General features: G+C 43.2%; 1 protein-coding gene across 1 annotated transcript in view; it reads right to left on the bottom strand.

Annotated features, from left to right (window-relative positions):
* LOC109922156 (cytoplasmic polyadenylation element-binding protein 2-like) overlaps positions 1 to 13,753 on the bottom strand; it is a 46,111-nt gene extending 32,358 nt beyond the window's left edge. The window contains exon 1 of the mRNA XM_048618606.1: positions 12,390 to 13,753. Within this exon, the coding sequence (XP_048474563.1) occupies positions 12,390 to 13,109 (720 nt within the window). The 5' untranslated portion in view covers positions 13,110 to 13,753. The remainder of the gene's footprint in view (positions 1 to 12,389) is intronic.
* Positions 13,754 to 21,513: the final 7,760 nt, after the last annotated feature.

Here is a 21,513-nt window from a genome sequence, read left to right as displayed (position 1 = left end):
CTTCCTCAACTTTTCCTCCTGACCTCAAATGATGTCATTTGTCAAATGAATGAGACCGATGAAAGCTAGTGCAATACAGCACTTTGTGAAATGCACACAGGAGGCTTGTGATATTGAATAAAGCAGCTGAGTCACTGGTGAATAACAGAACCTGGCAGAGTTGATGAAGAGGTTACAGAGCTGTAGGATGAAGAAACCAAACACCAGCCAGCTCCCATCAACAAGGCCAGTCACACAGCCTGTTCTGCAGCTTCCTCCCCTTTCTTGCTGAAGGTGTATGCTAGTCTGTACTCTTTCTTTACCTTACAGTGCTGATCTGAGCTAAGAAAATTGGGTGGGGGTGTGGCAGTCGTGGATATCATGGCTTTGGGGTGAGGGCCTGAGATGGAGTTGAGTGAAACTCGAGTGACCTCCTTCTGCACTGTAATCTTATCCTTCTGGTCTGGTTACACAAGCTGCCAGCACGACCTGATACCTCACACATTCGTCACGAGAGCACACACAGTATCAACGGATTTTTTTTTTGCCATGGCGGGGGCTCGGGGGAGGTGGTGTTGCAAGCTATTAAAAGCCTCTCTCTCATGGAGGGCAGTGGTTGACAGGACAGGAGTACCCACCAGGCACTGATCAGAAACTTGACCCCTAACGTCCACCTCCTTTCACTCCTACGACCCCTCAAGGTCATTCGCAACAGACAACTGGAATCCCATGCGAGTTATCTCACTCAGTACTGATTCAGATCGATCAGTTCCATGAGTTTGCTGGATAAGTTACATTGAAGTTATTAGGATGAAGATGCTTCGTATAAAAAGCAAATGTCTTTTACTTCCAGAGTTGCGTTGGACAAGTGCAGATCTAAATGTCTGTCAGCGAAGGCAACACATTCACGGGAGAGGGTGTCAGCTGTCAATACGAAACACCGACTAGGTCACATCTACAAAATTGCTCTTCCAAACAGCTAATGGTCTAAAGGCAACAAGGCCCTTCAGGTGCAGTGGTAGTGTCCCTATCTATGGGCCAGGAGGCCTGGTTGAGGTCCCACCTCCTTCAGAGGTGTGTTATGACATCACTGAACAGGTCCATGTTAAAAAAAGACGGCAGGATTAGGCGACACAAATTCAAGGCATTGACAAAAGATGCAGCTGGGACACGCCAAGAACTTATTTTGTGCAGGGCAACTCTATAACTTCAAGGGTGGTGGAAGCAAAGAAAATCCATTATTTCACAAGGAAATGTGCAATATTTGAAATTTGAAAAGTAGGCCATTCAGCCCCTTTGAGCCTGCTCCACCATTCACCTACATCATGTGCAATAATCTGCCTCATCCTATTTTCCCACACTATCCCATATCCTTCAGTGTATTTTGTAACTTTGAACCGAGGAGGAACAGGAATCGGCCATTCAGCAAGATAATGGCAGATCTGCTCGTGGTCTCAACTCCATTCTCCTGACTGTGCCACATAACCCCTCCCTTGCTAACCAGTGACTCGTTCGCTTATCAAAAAACAAAATTTTTCTTCACATGAACGAGCCTCCATTGCTTTCCAGGGAAGAGAATAACACAGGCCAACAAACTGCAAAGAAAAAAAAAATCTCTTCACTGCCATTTTAAGACAGACGCCTCTAATTTTTAAACCGTCTCTTGTTCTAGTCTCTCTGTTTAATCTCTAGAAGTCAATGTGGGGCCCCTTTCAGGCATTGGAATTGTCCCTGCCTCTGAGCCAGAAGGTTCAACAGAAAAAAAAAATGGAGAAATCTATCAATCTCTGTCTTGAACATAGAAACATGATGGTCACCTGAGGGAAAGAAACTTCTAGAACTAGAGATTGAGTATCCAGAGGGATGGATTAGATTGCTGTGCAGAGAGCTAGCTCCATCATCATGAATCTCATTGAATTCTGACAGACATAGGTTCAAGTTCCATTCCAGAGACTCAAGCAAAGAATCCAGACTAAACACTGGCGCAATGCTGACGGAGAGGTGCACTGTTGGAAGTGCCTCTTTCAAATAAGATATTAAACAGAAACACTGTCTGATCTCTCCGGTGTATACCACGAAAATCTCCGGACGCAAATGAATCCAAGCAAAGCAGGGTCATATCCTGGCCAGAATTTACTCCTGCCAATATTAATGAAAAGGCAAAAACTGGATTACCTGGTCATTTAACTCAAAGTGCTTTGAGGGATGCTGTGTGCAAACTGGCTCACGCATTTTCTACGTTACAGTGGTGTTTGCATTTTTTAAAAAAGCGGTATTTTAACACAAGTTTGCTTGCTCGCTCCCTCAAACTATTTATCCCATTCCTTGCAAAAACCTGATGAGCGAAAAGGTGGGCGTCAGGAGCACATAAAGACACCTGTACTTGGATTCTTGGATCGGCAAAAGATGCGGCTTGGGATACAGAGACAGTTTCTGCAACTTAGATGGTTAAAGAGCCAATTGATAAGGATTTTCAAGTTATGAGTGGCAGATATCGTCGAGAGGCATCCGATGGTGTCAGAGAGTCTCATACAAAGGAGAATCGTATTACAATTAGATTACGACCTTTCAATTGTGAAATTCCAAAATGGTAATTAGTGAAAGGGCGACAGAAACTTGGAACTTTCATCTACAAATACATTTGATGCCATATCAATTGTAAATTTTATCTCCTAGACTCAGTACAGGATATTGGGCAAAATTAGTATCTAGGTATATTCTTATCAAATGGCCGAGCAGGTTCAAGGCTCTGGATGGTCTCCTCCTATTTGCATGTTCCTCAGAAATAGGGCAGGACTCTCGAATCCTCATCCTCTGTTGGATACTTCTTTTGCCCCTGTGACAACTCACACAGCAAGTTTTCCACACTGGTTTGGAGAAACACTGGGCCAGAAATGTAGGCCTTGCTCCCAAAGCGTCTGTCCACACAGATCAAACTTTTGCGTGATATGGTCTGAGGTCAGAACAAAGCCACGCAACCCAGCAGGGCTTCCAGCAAAAAAATTTTCCAGAAAAGCGGAGATTTCAGCCAAGTGGTAGGCTTGACCTGTGGTGACACTGAACTGCAGAAATGGTGTTTCTCAGTAGGTTCACCAGCTCTAGTTGAGTATGCAGTAGACAATGCCAGCATGATGGGACTGGAGTTATTCCTGTGCTATGTATTGTAGTGGAAGTCCTCTGCATATGCACCAACATATGGATTACAAGCAAAAGTTGGCATCTCTGCCCTTCAAGCCTGCTCCACCAATGGAATACAATCGTAACTGAATGCTTTACATTGCTCCCTAACCACTGCCGTTAAACAGAGGGCTCACACTGATGGAACAAACCAATCTGCCTTCCTAGCCACTCTCTTGACTCTCCCTTTAATGATAGGTAACAGAAATATGACAACCCATGGAGCTTTTGTGGGGGAGGAAAACTAACAATCTCTGAGAAGATTCATTTGGCCCTCCCACAAAACAGAAAGGGAGGCAGTTGCACCAATCCTTTGTTTCAACAAATGAAACGAAATCAAATTGTTCTACTTTAATTCCAGTTATTTACTGGAACATACAGTGCTTTTTCACAGGGAGTGGCCAAGTCAGAGAACTGTACTTTTTGAGACTGAAAAGGTAAAAGTCTTTTTGAAGACAGGAAGATACAGTGCTTTGAAGAAAGACTATCAGGGCATTCTGATTGTACGGTCATTACAAGGTATCATGCAAGAGTCCATCTGGGCCACAAAACCGCTGCCAAATGTTTGGTAGCTCTCTTATTCTTGCCTTTAAAATGAGTGTACTCTTACTTTAGACTCATCAACTGCAGGGAATTGTCTTTCCAACTCAGCTTCCCAAAATCCTCTGCTCATTACAAAAACCTCCAGTCCTTCATACCTCACGTCTCTATTCATATCTGGCCACCATCTTCAGAAACACACCCAAGAACCAGTGGTGTACAGTCTCACTGGCTTTGACCCGAATAAACGCATTTCCCAGAACTGAGCACTGTAAGCTCTTCACCATCACTTGTCCTGTACAACTTCAGCACAGTTGCTTGAAGGTAATGAAACTGGAACATCAACCGAGGGATCAAGAACAGCGAAGCACGAAAGCAATTTAAATAGCCAATTCCCAATGTTATCTCCATGCTTTACCCATCAAGCAACAAGACAAAAAAAAGATCAAATGATCTTGTCATGATCCCATTGTTGTTTGAGAGCTTACTGTGTGGAAACTGACTGCGGCATTTCCTACATTGCAATAGCGACTGCGTGTCAACAGTACTTAATTGTGTCACCACCTTTGACTCAGAAGACCGTTCGTTAAGAAAATTGATGATTTATTTATGCAGCATCTGTCATTTTAAGAATGTTTGTGAAGAATTTTTAAATATGTACAATTATAAAGAGCTCACTTATACTTACAAATTTTGGCAAAGATTATGTACTGGGCCCTTTGACCCAATGCAGTACTGGCATGAAACAAGTTAAGCAAAAAAGCCACGTGCCTTTTAGATGCAAAGGACAACTACAAGCAGAAGAGCTGGAAAGTTATGGCAATCAACACACAGCAGCAAAGTGCAACCATTCAGAAACAGGAGAGGGAACTCAAATTTTTTTCCCCAAGCAATACTATGAAAATAATTCAAAGGGACACTAAAAAAACTGGGTGTTTTCGACTGCCTTCTTTGCTCAGACCTTTTGAGTATAGGCCTTGGGGCATCATACGGAGGTCGTACAGGACGTTGGTGAGACCTCTGCTGGAGTACTTTGGGCAGTTCTGGTTGCCCTGCTGTCGGAAGGATATCATCGATTTGGAGAGGATTCAGAAAAGATTGACCAGGACGTCGCCAGGAATGGAGGGTCTGAGTCATAAAAATAGGCTGGATAGGTTGGGACTTTTTTCCACCGGAGCGTAGGAGGTTGAGGGGTGACCTTAGCGGTTTATAAAATCCTGAGGGGCATAGGGTCTTTTCCCGAGGGTGGTGGAGTTCTAAACTAGGGGGCATATTTTTAAGGTCAGAGGAGGAAGTTTTAAAAAAAAACATGAGGGGCAACTTCTTATACCTCCAGAGTGGCTTGTGTGTGGAATGAACTGCCAAAGCAAGTGGTGAATGCAGGTACAGTTACAACATTTAAACAACATTCGGATAAGAACATGAGTAGGAAAGGTTGAGAGGGATATGGGCTAAACGCAGTGGTTGGAATGAGTTCTGTTTAGGAATATGGTCAGCTTGAACTAAAGGGTATATTTCGAGGCTATAGGTCTCTAAGCAGTCAAATCATATTCCTGTGTCACAACCGAAATGAGAGAGGGTATATACAAGCGTGCCTTAACTAATGATAATTGTACCCGTGAAATTCAAAGGTTAAAGCTATAGTCAGTTAAAACTCATGTATTCTCATGAACAAAGTGCAGCATTCTGTAGAACTGTACAGCTACATAATGCCATATTTGTGCAGGGGGCATTGTGAAGGCTTGTGGTTGCATGAGACATAACTTTGTTGCATGGACAACAGGATTTAGAGTGAAATTTACCTTATTGCTTGAAATATTATTTAACCCTTAGTCCTGTGTGTTTGTTTGAATTCGACTCAAAGTGGAATCCTGTTGCCAAATTCTTCATTTGGCACGGTTCAATTAATTTGGTTAGTTTGATTTCCAGTTTTTGCACAGGGATTGTAACAATTGGCTGTAAAATGCTCAGTCGCTTTGCAGATTTACCTATTCTAAAACTTGAAATCAATTGTCTTTATTTCTCTGACATGCTGCTCATTCTAAACCCTTAGAAAATATTCTGACTTCATTTTTTTTTAACCCAATGCATCAATCATCTGCTCAATACTGAGCTGGATTTGTCACCTGACTGTTATACTAACAATCCTCTCAGCATTAGAGGAGAACAGGTTTGCTTTGGCTCTGCATCCTTCTGATTGAATAGCCTGAACTCGAAAAACTCATGAATAGTAGTTTATGGATATGTACACCCAGCCATTCCAGCACAAATTCTTGGCTGATACTCCAATGCAGAACTGGGTATGCTTTCTTTTAGATTGGACGTAAAACCAAAGTTCCCATTTGGACTCTCAGGTGGATATAGAATCATAGAATTGAAGATTATAGACTCCCGACAGTGTGGGAACAGGTCATTCGGCCGACCTAGTTTACATCGACACTCTGAACAGCAACCCACACAGACTCACCCCTCTATCCTATCCCTATAGTTCACGTGACTAATCCACCCAACCTACACATCCCTGCGCACAGTGGGCAATTTAGCATGGCCAATCCACCTAACCTGCACACCTTTGGACTGTGGGAGGAAACTGGAGTACCCAGAGGAAACCCACGCAGACACGGGGAGAATGTGCAAACTCCACTCAGTCATCCGACGCTGGAACTGAACCTGGATCCCTGGCGCTGTGAGGCAGCAGTGCTAATCACTGAGCCACTGCGCCGCCCCAACCTATTTAAAAAAAAATGTCATGGCACTATTACAAAGAAAAGGGTGCCAGAAGCTGGCATTATTTCCTCAACGCAGTGACCAATGTCTATCCCTCAGTTATCACCACAGATTATTTGGCCATTTCCATGTTTTGTTTGGGGGAGTTTGCTGTGTGCGAATTGCCTGCTGCATTTCCTTCGTTACAACAGTGAGGGTACACTTTGAAAAGCACTCAACTGGATGTAAACCACTCTGGAACGCACAAGGTTGTCAAAGACGCCATATAAATGCACGCTCTTCCTTGCTTTAGACCATTCCAAGCAACACTTATTTGTTCCAACTTTGTTTCCTGTCTGCCAGCCAACTTTCTTTCCATGCTGTTACATTTGCCCTCTTGCCATATGCCTGAGTTTCTGCAACTGGGCTCCTGTGGCACATCTGATCAAACACCTTCTGCAAGTTAACATGGCACGGTTTATTACATTCCCCCCGCCCAAACTTCATCAACCCAACCAGACAGGTCTCCCAAACACTGAAAATACTCTCAAACACAATTTGCCTTCAACTGATTAACTCTTCCATTCTAAATAAGCAGCGATTCCCTTTTAAATCTCATGTGGCTGCCACATTTGCTGCTATTAAAAAAAAAGGTTTGGCTCCAATCAACGTCTCGAGCGGGCTGCTGACAAGTGAAAATCTCAAACCAAGAATTTATCCAGTGTTGGCAGCTCTGCATAATGCAGACATTTTCAGCAGTTTTAGCACAGGAAACCCTAGGTTTTATTGCAAACCTAACCAAATATTCATTTGAAGGCCTAGATTTAGGCTGCACGACCTTGGCTGTGATGTGAAACACTGATTAATTCTCTTGCAAGCATTTCCAATTGCTTCATTTGAGATAACCAGGTTATCTGCATCCGACGAGCAAGAATTTAGTTCATAATCCATTCTCAGAGTTAGGGAGCGTGAAACCCTACGCGCAGTGTCCCAGACTCTGTCTTGGGAATGGTTTCAAAATGATCATGTGTTGCTACATCAGTAGGTAACTGCTCTGGGAGGTGTTGAACTTAGGCAAAAAGAGAGAAGATATTGATGACAATTTAGATTTATCTCGCACACTGAATTTAAATACCCCATGACACTTCATAGTGAGGTGTGTAATCAAGCAAAAATTAACACCAAGCCACATGAGATTTTTTGACAGATGACCAAATGTTCAAGTGTCTAAGGAGCACATTTTAAACAGCATTTTCATTACTAGGGGGGAAGAGAGAGAGAGAGAAAGAAAAGAGTTGCTTGGGGTAGAGACAAAGGGGTCCAGGGGAAGTGTTCTGGTGCTTTGGGACCTAGATAGCTCGAAGCAGAGTCACAGACCATGGGTCAGATCAATTATGTGACCCACAAAAAGGCTACAGATGGAGGACTGCACAGCTCTTCAAGTATTATAAAGGGTGAATAAGGTTGCAGGATAGAAGCCACTGAGGGATTTGAACACATGGATAAGAATTAAGTCACAAGACGTAGGGACAACAGAAATTGGAAGCAAATGGTGGTAGCAAAAACATCCAAGGTCTGCAGTGAAGGTCTGAATGGGGTTGATGCTCAAGATGGACTAATTATCAGCAACTGACTATTCATCACAGCCAAGCCCAAAGCAGCCCTCAACAGTGTTTGTGAAAGGAGCGACAGGACAGAGATCAGAAACAGAGCTAACCTACTCACTGGCCGAGGGATCCAACACAGCGCACACCAAACCACCCATTCAGCAACAGTGAGAGAGAAGCTTAGCTCACACAGGCAATATAACGATGTTATCTTTCTGGGCCATATGATTCACTGCAGAAAAGGAGTCCTTCCTCACCTTCAGATAGAGATCAATGAGCACCTGTATTTCCTAACTCCCTGAATGCTGGTAGACAAAGCTGCAGAAAATTTTCTCTGACCTTCAGATTTCTGGTGAGATACTGCATCCAATAAATACATAATCCTCGTGTTTTGTTTTTCTGAAAAAAAGATTACATTCCTGCTTCCGTGCCGTTGTCCTTAACACCTTAAGCGCCAAGTTCATTGAAAAGGCAGGTTGCCAGGCAAGCTTCCAAGTGCCTCCTGCACCTCTCTACATTTATTCCCACAAATATTTGAGGCTGTAGTTGATTTTATTTTTCATTTTTTCGAACCAGGAGTGACCTTCCTACCACCAAAATCACTGTACAATCTTTTGCTTTCTCCTTTTTAAAACTAGCAGCTGCCACCACCAGTAAAACACCCACAGAGCCAATGAAATATTTACAAGCAAAGCCCATTATGGACAATGCACAGACTGTCACTGGTGATGACAAGTGGGGTAGGGAGAGCAGTAAGGGTTTAAATCAGTGTGGCGTTGGATGGGGAAATGAAGCACTGAATCCCTCTCAGTGCCCACCTCTCTAAAGGCTTCAAGAGCTTAGATGGACACCGCGTGCTACAAACATAACCATGGAATGGGGGCTGTACTTCATTCATTTGATCTGCCATTTTTTAAGAGACTGCCCAAGTGCTGGCACTGTTCAGGAATCCTTTTGTTTCCCCTGCCCCCACAGTCCAACAACTGTCTCAGGTGCTGTCTTTCTAGTCAGATCTCATCTGAAGCTCCAATCTATTCTCTTAGATGAATACCAAAATAACCTGTTCTATTCCAAAGATGAGCCCTCATGCCCAGACCAATATTCATCTCTCAACTGGCAGTGCAGAAACAGATTATCCTATCCAGTCATGGTCACGTTCCTGTTTGTGGAAATTTGCTGAGAACACAAGATGGCTTCAAAACCAAAACATTCAATTGGCTGTAAAGCAGTACAGACAACCAAAGATCAGGGAAAAAAAATGCAATAAAAATGCAGCCTTCTTTATAGGAGCAGGGTCAAACAAGCTCCCTCGAGCCCATAGTCTCAGCCTTCCCACCCCAAGCGCAGAGACACCAGGAATCCAGAGTTAGCAACCCACACAAGATAATATGCCACCAAAAAAAAAGTATACAATGACTTCAAAGAGCAACAACAACCTGCATTTATAGATGCTTCAAAGGAACAGAATTTGACACTGAGCCACTTAAGGAGATACGAGAACAGCTGACCAAAAGCTTGGCCAGCTTGGTAAACTTTAAGTAACTCTTAAAAAAAAGGAGAGACAAAGGGAGGATAAAGGGATGAGAGAGGAAATTCTAGAGCTGAAGGTATGGCTGCAGACAATCACTGATGTAAACTGACCGTTTTCTGTTCCAAGACACTCAAAAAAAAAAAATCCACCTCCAAACTGTGGGACTCATTTCACCAAATGCATTGTACAGTACAGTAGGTCATAGGTTCAGTCCTGCCTCTTCTTACAGAGGATTAGCGGTCACTGAGGGTCGGTTGACAAATAATCTCAGTGCCCACACTCTTGAGGCAAGTGGCAGAGTGGGGAAAGACAAGACATCTCTTCCAAGTTCCCACCCGGTGACATCCACCCTGCCAAGATTTGGGTTCAATGCTTCAAACTAGCACTCGGTGAGTTCGCTTTCTTGCATGAAGGGAGAGATGTTTGGTCGATGCACTGGAAATTTAGCTACCTGGCTCCACGAATCCCACAAAGATACGAGGGAATGAAAATGAAGGCTGCAAGCCAAATGAGGAGCACTGGAAGGTACTAGCCAACACAACCCCCACATTATGAAGCAGATTCTAAAAAGTCACTAAATTTAACACCAGAATACTGCAGATGCTGGGAATCTAAAATAAAAACAAACATTGGAGATACTCAACAGGTCAGACAGCATCTGTCCAGAGATTAAAAAAGGCATTTCTATTTCAAGACTCAAGTACAAACTGAAAATGACTCTGTCCACTAAATCCACAAGTTATAATCGAAGCTCTCATCTTCAAAGCACTCGGGAAGGAATTTAAAGCCGAGTGCAAAGATCAGTTTTATCACTCAAGGAACGCAACCTTTTTCTCATTGACCCAACTTAAATTTGGAAACTGAGTGCTCGTCATGGCCCTCCTTTCTCCCTTATTTCTCCCCTATCAATGAAGGGTTGCATCTTGATGAGGTACAATCCCTTTTGCTAATCATCAATCACCACATCCTCGATTTCATCACATCATCAATGGCTTTCGCACTGAAAAGGACTACATCTCCACCACTTCTGCAAATGAACTGCAGTTGTGCCGGTCCTTTTGCTAATTCAGGCCACTTTTCCACAAGTTGAGTATGACCTACAATCCAGAAACTGTGTCACCCTGAATTTATTTCCCTCTATCTCGATCTGACACATTGATATCTAACTGCACTTTAACATCATGGTTTAAGGCCTTCAAAATAGGAGATAAATCAATGCCTCAGATTCAGAAATGTGCCAAATGACATCCCGCAATCCTCTCCTGCAGACTGAAAAATGGAAAAATGCAAATCTGAAAGAAACCCCAAAATACTTGTCAAGCTGTAGATGCCCCAGCAGAACAGAAATGGTACAGATATGTATTTCAGAGAGAAATTGGGCTGACTTTGCTGAAGCATCAACATTGCTTCCTTCTGCTATTGCCTATTGTAGATACCTAATCAATTGTGTTGATTTATGTGGCCTTTGGTTTTATTTATGGAAGCCATAAAAGCAACAGTCTGCATTCATAAGGCAGCTTTCAAGTTGGAAAACATTGCAAGTGCATTTGCAGGAACCCTATGTTGTAGAATTGTGACAGAGTCAGAATTGAAAAATGGGACTAAAAGTTAGGTCAATGAGGTGGGTTTTAAGGAACGTTGTGAAGCTGAAGAAAGATAGACAGCAGATAAGAGAGGTATATCCAGAAACGAGGGCCTTGGATGCAGGAGACAGGGCCACTGATTAATATCAGGGATGCATAACAAGCCAGAATTGGATGGGTGCAGAGATCCTGGAAGGTGGTGAAGCAATAGCACATCAAACGCAGGAGAGGCAACAAAAAAATATATATACACGTGGGTAACTAAAGGAAGGTTGGTTGAATGTCTGCTACACTCTACGCGATGGTCAAGGTGCTACCCTTTTCAGGCTGAATTTGGAATCCATGAGATCCTGCTGATATTTTCTCTATGCCCCAACTATGCTGTAAATGAGGGGTCAAGCTGAAACCCCATGTCCTTGGAATACCGCACCGAGCACTGCATCTACTCACTGAGCCATGAGGCACAGGTGACTGGAGATGATCATTTCTCATGGGGCCTCAAGAAATACTACCTTTGGAGAGAAGGGGGATACCAAGGTGTAGAGCTGGATGAATACAGCAGGCCAAGCAGCATCAGAGGAGCAGGAAGGCTGATGTTTCGGGCCTAGACCCTTCTTCAGAAAAGCCTTGGAGAGAATTTTTTTTTCTTTAATAGTTCATGGGATGCGGGCATCGCTGACTAGGCAGCATTTATTGCCCATCCCTAATTGCCCAGAGGGCAGTTAAGAGGCAACCACATTGCTGTGGGTGTGGAGTTACATGTAGGCCAGACCAGGTAAGGATGATAGATTTCCTTCCCTAAAGGATATTCGTGAACCAGATGTTTCTTCCCAACAATCAACAACAGATTAATGTCATCATTAGACTCTTAATTCCACACTTTTCTTAAAAAAAACATTCAAATTCCACCATCTGCCTTGGCGGGATTCAAACCTGGGTCCCCAGAATACCATCTGGGTTTCTGCATTAACAATCCTGCAATAATCCACTAGGCCATCGCCTACCCAATTAAATCATGGTTGACTGGACCTATTGCTGGCAATGATGCTTTGTCCTACCAAGGAAGGTAGCTGGAACTAGCTTGATGTTCCCTAGAGTTATAGATGTGAATATAAAAATAATAAAGTCATCTAAATCAGACAGGGGGAGGAACAGGTTTAAAGGACCAAATGATCTACCACTGCCCCTATTTCTTGTTACGTTAAAAAGACACAGGCACTTCTGCCATATTGTTAAGATTTACAAACTGTAAAAAGTGGTTTTTACCTGATGGTGAGGCAGCCAGTTGCTGTTGCCATCTGTCCTCAGTGGGTTCTCTTCCATCCAGGATTTCAAAGCCGATGCCGGGCGGCCCCTGTTTAGTTTTGGAGGCACCATCATGTGGCTGGAATAGGACCTCTTGGAAGAGCAGGAAGGAATGGAGTGCGAGATACCCATTACTCCAGTTGATCTTCTCAGTCCCCTCCCACAGTTACTGCTGACACTGCCCCAGCCTCCGCTTCCTCCTCCACTCTGCTGTTGGTGGCTGCCCCAGCTCAGAGCCCTGAAGGTTTGCTGCTGCGGGCTGTAGCTGTTCCTTTGGGAGGCGTTAGAGGAGGAGGAAGACGAGGTGGTGCCTTGGTGAGGATGGTGGCCTAGAGGCGATCTCCTGTGCTGCTGGGCCAGCCCCATCTGCTGCACCGAGGGGAAAGTCCCTCCAAAGAGAGGTCCCAGGTGCACCATCTTCGGTAACAACATGGCAGTTGGCAGGACTCCTTGCTGGAGTAGGTTTTCCTCGCCGGTCTGACTAGTGGACCATCCTAGAGTGTTAACTGTCGAATTGCTTCCTCCTTGATCTTGCAGAACCAAGCTGGCTGGGGCAGCTAGACAGTCGAGCTGGGAGGAGGACCCATCCCCATTGTTGACCTCAGGACTTTTCAAGGACTCCAGGTTTTGCTCCAGGTAGGGACAGCAAACTGATTGCCTTTTAGTGTCATTCTGGAGCATGTCTGGATTGGCAAAGTGTGTGGGGGGGGGGGGGTGGGGGAGGGTTCTCTCTCTCTCTCTCTCTTGCTTGAGGAAGGGGTGCAGAGGGAATAACAACTGGCAAAAAGAAAGAAAAAAGTGTTGGTCGTGGCGTGGGATGTCGATCCCAGCCTAGCCTTGCCCTGCCCAGTCACCAACCCAGCGGAGCGATGTTGAAACAGCTGAGACGAACCAGTCTCCCAACTAGAAATGCACATAAAGAGTGGCCGGGGAGGAGGGGTGTTGGAGAGAAATAAATAAAACGCGTCCGTACCAGCCAATGCAACGAAAACGAAAAGAGACGAACCGCGACAGAAATGCGATCACCACCAGTTTTTGTTTGTATGTATGTGTCTCTGTGTGCGTGTGTGCTTTTCTGCCTCCTCCTTAGTTCCTCATCGATCGCGTCAAAATGGAATAAGCAAGATCACAAGATACTGTTTAATGACCTGCTCATCGCCTCTTTACTCCGGAACTGAAGCTCTGACACTCCGAAGCATTCTGGTTGCTCCAGAATTTTTTTTCCTCCCCTTCCCTGACTCTCTATTTTTCCACTTTTTGAAGAACGGGAAAAAAAAACCCTGCACCTGATCTGCGCAGGCAATTTTGGCCCCTTTTCGTGTTGTCTCGGACCCCACCCCCAAAGCCCAGCCTCTCTCTCTCTCTCTCTCTCCCTCCCCGTCCCCCTTTTTTATATTCATGGTGAAATTTGCCCCAGCTTCTTTCTCGAATGTTTTCCAAAGGCAAACTCTGGAGTTTTACATTGGTCTAAGGCGCCCCTGCGGTTTTTATTTTCTCTTTCGCTCCCCCGTGTCCAAATTCCCCCCCCCCCCAATCTCTCAGCTACTGTCGGTGTTGGGGGGGGTGGGGGGTTTCATAAGGAAGGATGCGTGGAATTTTGAAGCTTGCCCGCGATGAGACAGCCGCATCTTGTGTTCCCCGAGCTCGCAACGCAGACCTTTCGGCCCACCAGATCTATGCTGTCGCATCCGCTTTTCTCCCGTTTGCCTACCGCACAGCCTTCCCGCAATAAGTACAGCTTTCTGCGGGTGCTGTAAACTTCAAATATAAGTAGAAGGTGCTGGAAAGACTCAGCACCCACCCCTATCGACGCCTGTTATGAGAAACTAGCCCCTCCAAAAGGGGGTTCCCCGAACGTCTGAGCATTCCCAGTATTTTCTGTCTTATCCTTTTCGACGTGACCTTCAGCCTATTTGTGTGTGTTTTTTTTTTGCTTTGCCTCTTTGCAAAACTTTCACCCTCAAATGCGTCAATGTCATTCACCTCAACCACTCCCCGTGGTCGTCAACTTCATTCTCAGAGCACTTTGTCTCTTTTTCTCCGGAAAAAAAAAGGCCAATTTGTTTTTGTCTGTTTTGTTCCTTCCCCCATTGACCACTGTATGAGTGACAGTGAAAAGTTATATTATTGCGTTTATTGCAGCAATGCATTCACCTTTGAAAGATGCACTAACTTGGCAGCTTTTTTTGTCACAGTCACAAATTTGAACATAAGGTGCTTATGAAACAGGCCCCCCCCCCCCCCCCCTCCCCACTAGCACCCATGCAAATTCTCAAGAAGCAGGAACTGAGATAAACGTGAACGGTGTTGTCATGTTCTTCCCTAGTATTTCCTTCAGATGGGTGAATCTGAACTTGTGGTTCACAGGTGGCAGTTGTCGTGAGATTACAATATTGGGGTCCAAGGGTGAGTTGCAAACAATGCATCCTAGGGGGCAAACCAAAGAAAGGAAGAAAGCCAAGTGTCCCTGACAGTCATTCTTTCTGATTGCTTGCACTCAAGGGGTGGCTACATTGGGGGAGGGATGGAAGGAGAGGCAATGTGCTAGAGTCAGGTTGATTACATGCTATCCGAGGACCAACAGGTTGTCATCCTACAGCCCTCACCTTGAACTTGTTGTACACAACTGCTTTGTGTGGCATTGGACCCTGGTCAGTGCCAGCAGTTTCCTTTCACAGTTACACAGCTTCTCCACTGCACCAATGCAGGATAATGGTTCAATCCTAATGCTCCTGACCTCAATCGTGACCTCCTCCTACTGACTGACTCTACCTCCTCCTCTGAAACTATCCACGAACCCCACTCTTCCTTCCTGCTTGGTATCTTTTTTTTAAACAGAAAGAACATAAATAAAAATAAATGTGAGCTGCTGAATTTTGTCAAGTGGTTATCCTGCAGAATCCCTGGAATATGAACTCCTAACTCCTAAACTGCTTCTGGGAGTTGTAGTGTTTGTGTCCTCACATAAGGGAAGTGACAGAAGCATTTTTGAAACTACAGCTCCCAGCATCCAGCTGTCTAACACCAGGGTTACCATGCAGTTCCTGAAATTTGTTTACGTAATCATTTCCAGGCCACATCTTATTTGGCACTGTGCCTTCTAAAGGACCAATGCCATTGTGGTTCCTGCCTGCCGTTCAGTGTGAAATCCTGAGTTGAAAATGACAGCAAAGAGTCTGCTCAGAGTGGAACCTCCAATATTTGCAATGGACTTTTTTTCAGCCCACTGTGAGCATTGTACCTTTATCAGATGTCTCTCATGAAGGGACTGACACTTGCTCATTTCTAATTGCTTTGCCTCTTTTCATGCAATCAGCATTGTTTCTTCAAGACATATCCCTGCATATCTAGGGTTGATAATCAATGTGAAATATTGTAGAAAAATTGCAAGACTAAAAGAATTCTACTATTTCATCAGTCAATTACAAATATTGACAGTGTTTATCAAGAGCAAGACTTCTTACAGTCCTTCAAAGATTCTTATCAATGTGCTTTTGACGATATTTCCTTGTCAACAAGAAGTCTGGCTGTTGCCATCTTTGCAAAAGTCCTGCCTATGTCCCTGCCTTAACTTGTCTGCTGCTGAAATACTCATCCTTGCCTTTGCTACCCCTAGACTTGGCGATTCCAATACACTCCTGGCTATGCTCCCATATTGTACACGTAACATCTTGTTGTCATCCAAGATTCTGCTAGCTGGGTCCTGAGTCCGACAAAGTTTTAGTGACTTAAGACCCCTGCTTATGTTGGTTCCCAGTTCTGGACAACTTCTCAATTTTAAAAATCTGAGTTCTGGTTTTCAAATCCCTTTGTGGCCTCACCAAAGTCAATAACAGGCAGTCAGTCTGAAAAAAAGACTTTGCCCCATTGGAACAAAGGCTGAGTTAATATTTCTGGGAATTTAGTTCAAAATGGAAAATCAGCGTGGGGGGGGGGGGAGAACCAATGCTTTAAATTCAGAAAGGGGCTCGACAAGGTTACGTCACATGGAATACAAGAAGAGCTAGCCCTTTGGAGATAAAAATGGCTTGAAGGCAGGAGACAGAGGGTGGTGGTGGAAGGTTGTTTTTCAGACTGGAGCCCTGTGACCAGCGGTATGCCACAAAGATTGGTGCTGGGTCCACTGCTTTTTGCCATGTACATAAAGGATCTGGATATGAATATAGGAGGTATGGCGAGTAAGTTTGCAGACAACAGCAAAATTGGTGGTGTAATGGACAGAGAAGAAGGTTATCTCAGCGTACAACGGGACCTTGAGCAGATGTGCCGATGGGCCGAGTAGTGGCAGTTGGAGATGAATTTAGATAAATGTGAGGTGTTGCATTTTTGGTAAGGCAAATCAAGGCAGGACTTATCTACTTAATAGTAATGTCCTGGGGAGTGTTGCCAAAGAGACCTTGGTTGCAGGTTTATAGTTCCTTGAAACTGGAGTTGCAGATAGACAGGATAGTGAAGGTGATGTTTGGTACTCTTCCTTTTATTGGTCAGTGTGCTCAGTATATGAGTTTGGGGGGGGGGGGGTCATGTGGGCCAAATGGGACGAGGTTACTTTAGGATACCTGGTCAGCATGGAGGAGATGGACCAAAGGATCTGTTTCCGTGCTGTACATCACTCTATGACTCTAAGTAATGTTTACTACAATAAGTAAAGTCTACAGAGCAAGAGGTGAGTGGGCAAGTATAAAACGTGCAGATTAAGAAGCTGACCTACAGTGAGACCAGCAGCAGTGACATCACGAATCACAACGTGACAAGTCCAGCAAAGCAACTGACTCGTGAATCGGAATGGTGAATATTTGTTGTCTCTAAATTAAGTAACATCTTCAGTTTTTGTTTAGATCTCGTGTTTCTCTCTTTTCAAAAACCTGAAAATATCACAGATAGAGTGTTTAAACAGTTATCGTAAATGACAAAGTACAGGGACTGTGGCATTATTAATTGAAAAAAAACGATAACGACGTTGTATTACTGCTGCAGCATATGGGAACTGCTGAATATGAAGGTAATCCATGGCGAATGCATCTGTAAGAAATATTTGTAACTGAAAGAATTTTGAATCTGAATTGAGGTACTGGAGTCTGAGCTAAAGACACTGCAACATCAGAGGAGGAAGGCGACCTGGTACTTTTCCTCCAGGAGTCAGCAAAGATGAATGTTGGCAGATTTTTTGATAATAGTTCATGACTAACAGCAAAAAAAAATACATCCTAGTCAGAAATAAGGAAGCTAGGAGGGGGATAAACTAACCGTGGTTAACTGGGGAAGTTAAGGAGAGCATTAAAAAAGAGAACAAAATTTGGCAAAGATTAGCAATAAGCCAGAGAATTGTGATTTTTTGACCAAAATAAAAAGACAGAGAAAATAAACTTTGAGAGTAAACTGGCAAGTAATAGCAAAATGGATGCAAGTTTCTTGGAATCTAAAAAAAAGGAGGCCAAAGTAAACCTAGGCCCCTTTAACAATAAAGCTGTGGAAAAAAAAAATGGGGAACCAAAAAAATGGCACAATCGTTGAAAGAATACTCAGCCTGAGTCTTGACAGTAGAAGAACACTAAAAACATCCCAAAAATACTAATGAAAATATCAAAGATCAAAGTTGGAGAGGAAATAAATGTAATAACAATCACAAAAGAAAAATTACTGGTGAAACTAAAGTGGTAAAGGCCGATAAGTTCCCTCGACCTGATAGCACTCTTAGATGCTGGAAAAATCCCAGAGGATTGGAAAACTACCAAGATAACATCTATATTCAAAAGGGAAAAGATTGAAACAATAGGTTGTATCTGGTCAGGTAGCTGAACATGTGTCATTGGTAAAGTATTAGAGTCTATCATAAAGGACACAACAGCAGAGTATTTTGAAATACATAATATCATCCAGGAAATCATGTCTGATAAATTTATTAGAATTATTTAACGTGATATCAAGCGGGATATATAATAGGGAACCAATGCAAATTGAATATAATCTGGGAAAATGCACTTGGACAGGTTAAAAATAGGAGCTGAACTTTATTTAAATTAGCAAAGATTTCAGAAGCTGCAGTATAAAATTTTGCCACTCCTCATGCATACAGCTATGGGGAGGCGATGGCCTTGTGATATTATCGCTGGACTGTTAATCCAGAGACCCAGATGACATTCTGGGGGGACCTGGGATCTAGTGATGTCCATGAATCCGTTGCTGATTGTCAGAAAAACCCATCTGGTTCACTCATGTCCTTTAGGGAAAAAAAAACCTGCCATCCTTACTTGGTCTAGCCTATATGCAACTCCAGACCCACAGCAATGTGGTTGACTCTCAACTACCTTCTGGACAACTGGGATAGGCAATAAATGGTGCGTAAAGAGCAATGCGCTCATCCCATGAATGAATGAATGAAGCAAATCGTATAAGTTCAGAACGTAATAAGGTAGATAGAATGTTGGCCTTCATTTCAAAGGCAATAGAATATAAAAATAGATCTTGCTTAAAAGGTATACAAGGCTCTAGATAGAGCACACTTTTAATATTGTGAACAATGTTGGTTCCCTTATCGAAAGAAAGATATTTGAGGCAATCTGGAGAAGGTTCATGAGGCTGATCCTGGACATGGAACAATTTTCATGTGAGGAAGTTAACTGAGTTGGCTGTATGCACTGGCATTTAGAAGATTGACAATTTTGGAAGAAACCTTACTGAAACACAAAAATATTGTTAGGGAGCTGAACAGACTAGATCTGGAGATATTGTTTCCCATTGTTGGACCAGAGGGTATAACCTCAGAGTATGGGATCACCCAATTTTGACCAAAATGAGAAGGAATCCCTTCTCTCAGAAGGGATTGAATTCTCTAGGAAATACTTTCCTGGAGAAGGCTGCAGAGGTTATATTGTTAAATATGTTCAAGGCTGACCCGAACATCCAAAGGTTGAGACTGCATTGGAAATAGCAAGCTTTTGTTGCCTGGGTTTGGGAGGTGCATTAAACTCACTTCTCCTGATTACTACACAAAGGTTGGCTTTGGGTGAAGACTGGATCCACCTCAGACAGAACGCCCAATGTAGTTCAATAACTTGCTGATACTTGGAAAGCAGGTACTTTGGCAAGATGCCAGCAGCCATTAAACCCTACTGTCATAGCTCGCATTCAGGAAAGCAAGAGATGACAGGTATCTCCTGGTCTGGTAAAAGGAAACATTTTACCTGTGTATGACATCTTTATCGTGCTTCGATATCATCCTTGAAAAATACTTAGTTGTGCCTATCGTTTGTAAATGAACAGGCTAACCCTCACATGCACGATTTTGAATGACACTGCATTTCTTGACAGATTCCACCTTTTGTCAACAATCTGTGTTGCACAATGAGTCATTCATAAACACAGAAGGTTCCAAACCCCACAGCTGTGCATGTGTGGGTGTGCGTATTATAAGTCCCGAGGCGAAGGAAGCGTCTATATTGTGTGAATAGTCTGACTTACCTACATGCTATAAATGGTCTTTACTTGTAACACAAAAATTTCCAGAGTCCTTACAAAAGGTGGTAATTATTAAAAATTGGCTACCTAAGAAATTGTTTTGACACTGTCTAGTAATTAGGAATTTCCTAATTAGGAAATGGTGACTGCTACTCAGTCAAAATCCTTTTCTTTGCCACTGTGCCTAACAATGAACGAGGCAAGTCCGCCATGTATTCCACTGCAAAGTACAAGGTCAAGGGCAGTGTTGGGAATTTGAGGAACAAATGGGTGATGCCAAACACACACAAGCGTTAAAAACCTAATGTGTTTCTGGAATTGTGGACAGCTCACTCTGCTCGAAGCAATGGAGCAATATTTGTAGATGAATGGGTAAAGATCCAAAACAAGTTGAAAATGGACATACTCATTGAAAGATGCCCACGTCAAAATGTCCAAAATCCCCAACTTGACTCAAATTTGGAATAAGAACAGTACAGAATAGCTTTAAAGTAACCTGAAATTTACATTTCAGCAGCGTGTTGATGCAAAGTTAGAGTATTTTGAAGTCATAAATGCAAATTATTGACAGTATGCATGAAAGCAGAGCTAAGGTAGAACATCAGTCATAGTTTTCTTGAAAGGGAAATCAAAGCCCATAGGAGCAAAGGTCATTTCATCCAATTTCTAACAGCCAAGACCATGACAACTCTCAGAATGATCCCTTTCATATCTTTCAACATCCACGTTCATATTCTAGTCTGTGTCCAGTTCTCCTACATTCTTATTCTATTTGCAGCAACTGTAAAGAGTTTTTCATCAATCTTATGCTTAAGGCACTGTAGTTATAACATGTGGAGTTAGATATGCACAATCATGGACAGCAAAAGGCAAGTTGCCCATGGTGCATAGTTGCATTCCCCACCATTCCAAGTAGGACACTGTTCGAAGGAATAGATAGATAAAACTCTTTCCAATCTTTCGGGAGAAATATGAAAAAAAGCTCCCCTGAAGTGATTGAAACGAATTCAGAAGATGTGATCAACATAACACTCTGCCTTCTCAGAGGGTATCTCGCATGAGCCAAAAAATCTGTCCAGTTCTTGTGTGAAGGGTTTCAGCCACTTTGGCTCAGCTGCAGAGACCTGTTGTACAAGTCCAATCCTTTTTGGTAAAAGAACCATCTCCTGCTATAGGACTTGGCGCATACTTCACTAATGACAGTAAAACAAAAGCCATTGGCCAGAAACACAGAAGGTGCCACGACATATTGGCAATATGCGATACTTAACACACAGTACAAATTATAATCAGTCTATCCTTTGATCTCAGTTTATGAATATACAATTATCTGGTTAAAAAAAAACTTCTACTTTTGAGTGATTAACTCTGGAGTCTGCACCCTCAAACATGTGAAGGGGAGAAAAAGTGTCCATTGAAGAAACATGATAAAATAGCACCTGCTTTAAAATGTGTGTCGAATTAGCTAACAGCTAATTTCTTGTGATGTCTCCCAGTTGTCAGGCCATGTTCACACATGGCAGAAGAGTGGCCAGAAAGGGAGATATCCAAAGGACTAACCCTCAACAGGGCACAAAACAGCAGGAATGAGGAAACACATTCCTAACAAATTAATGATAAAACTGTC

The sequence above is a fragment of the Rhincodon typus genome, chromosome 40 (assembly GCF_021869965.1).
Source record: "Rhincodon typus isolate 14 chromosome 40, sRhiTyp1.1, whole genome shotgun sequence".
NCBI lineage: Eukaryota > Metazoa > Chordata > Chondrichthyes > Orectolobiformes > Rhincodontidae > Rhincodon > Rhincodon typus.
The sequence above is the reverse complement of the archived record's forward strand: the minus strand, read 5'-3'. Positions and strand labels throughout refer to the sequence as shown.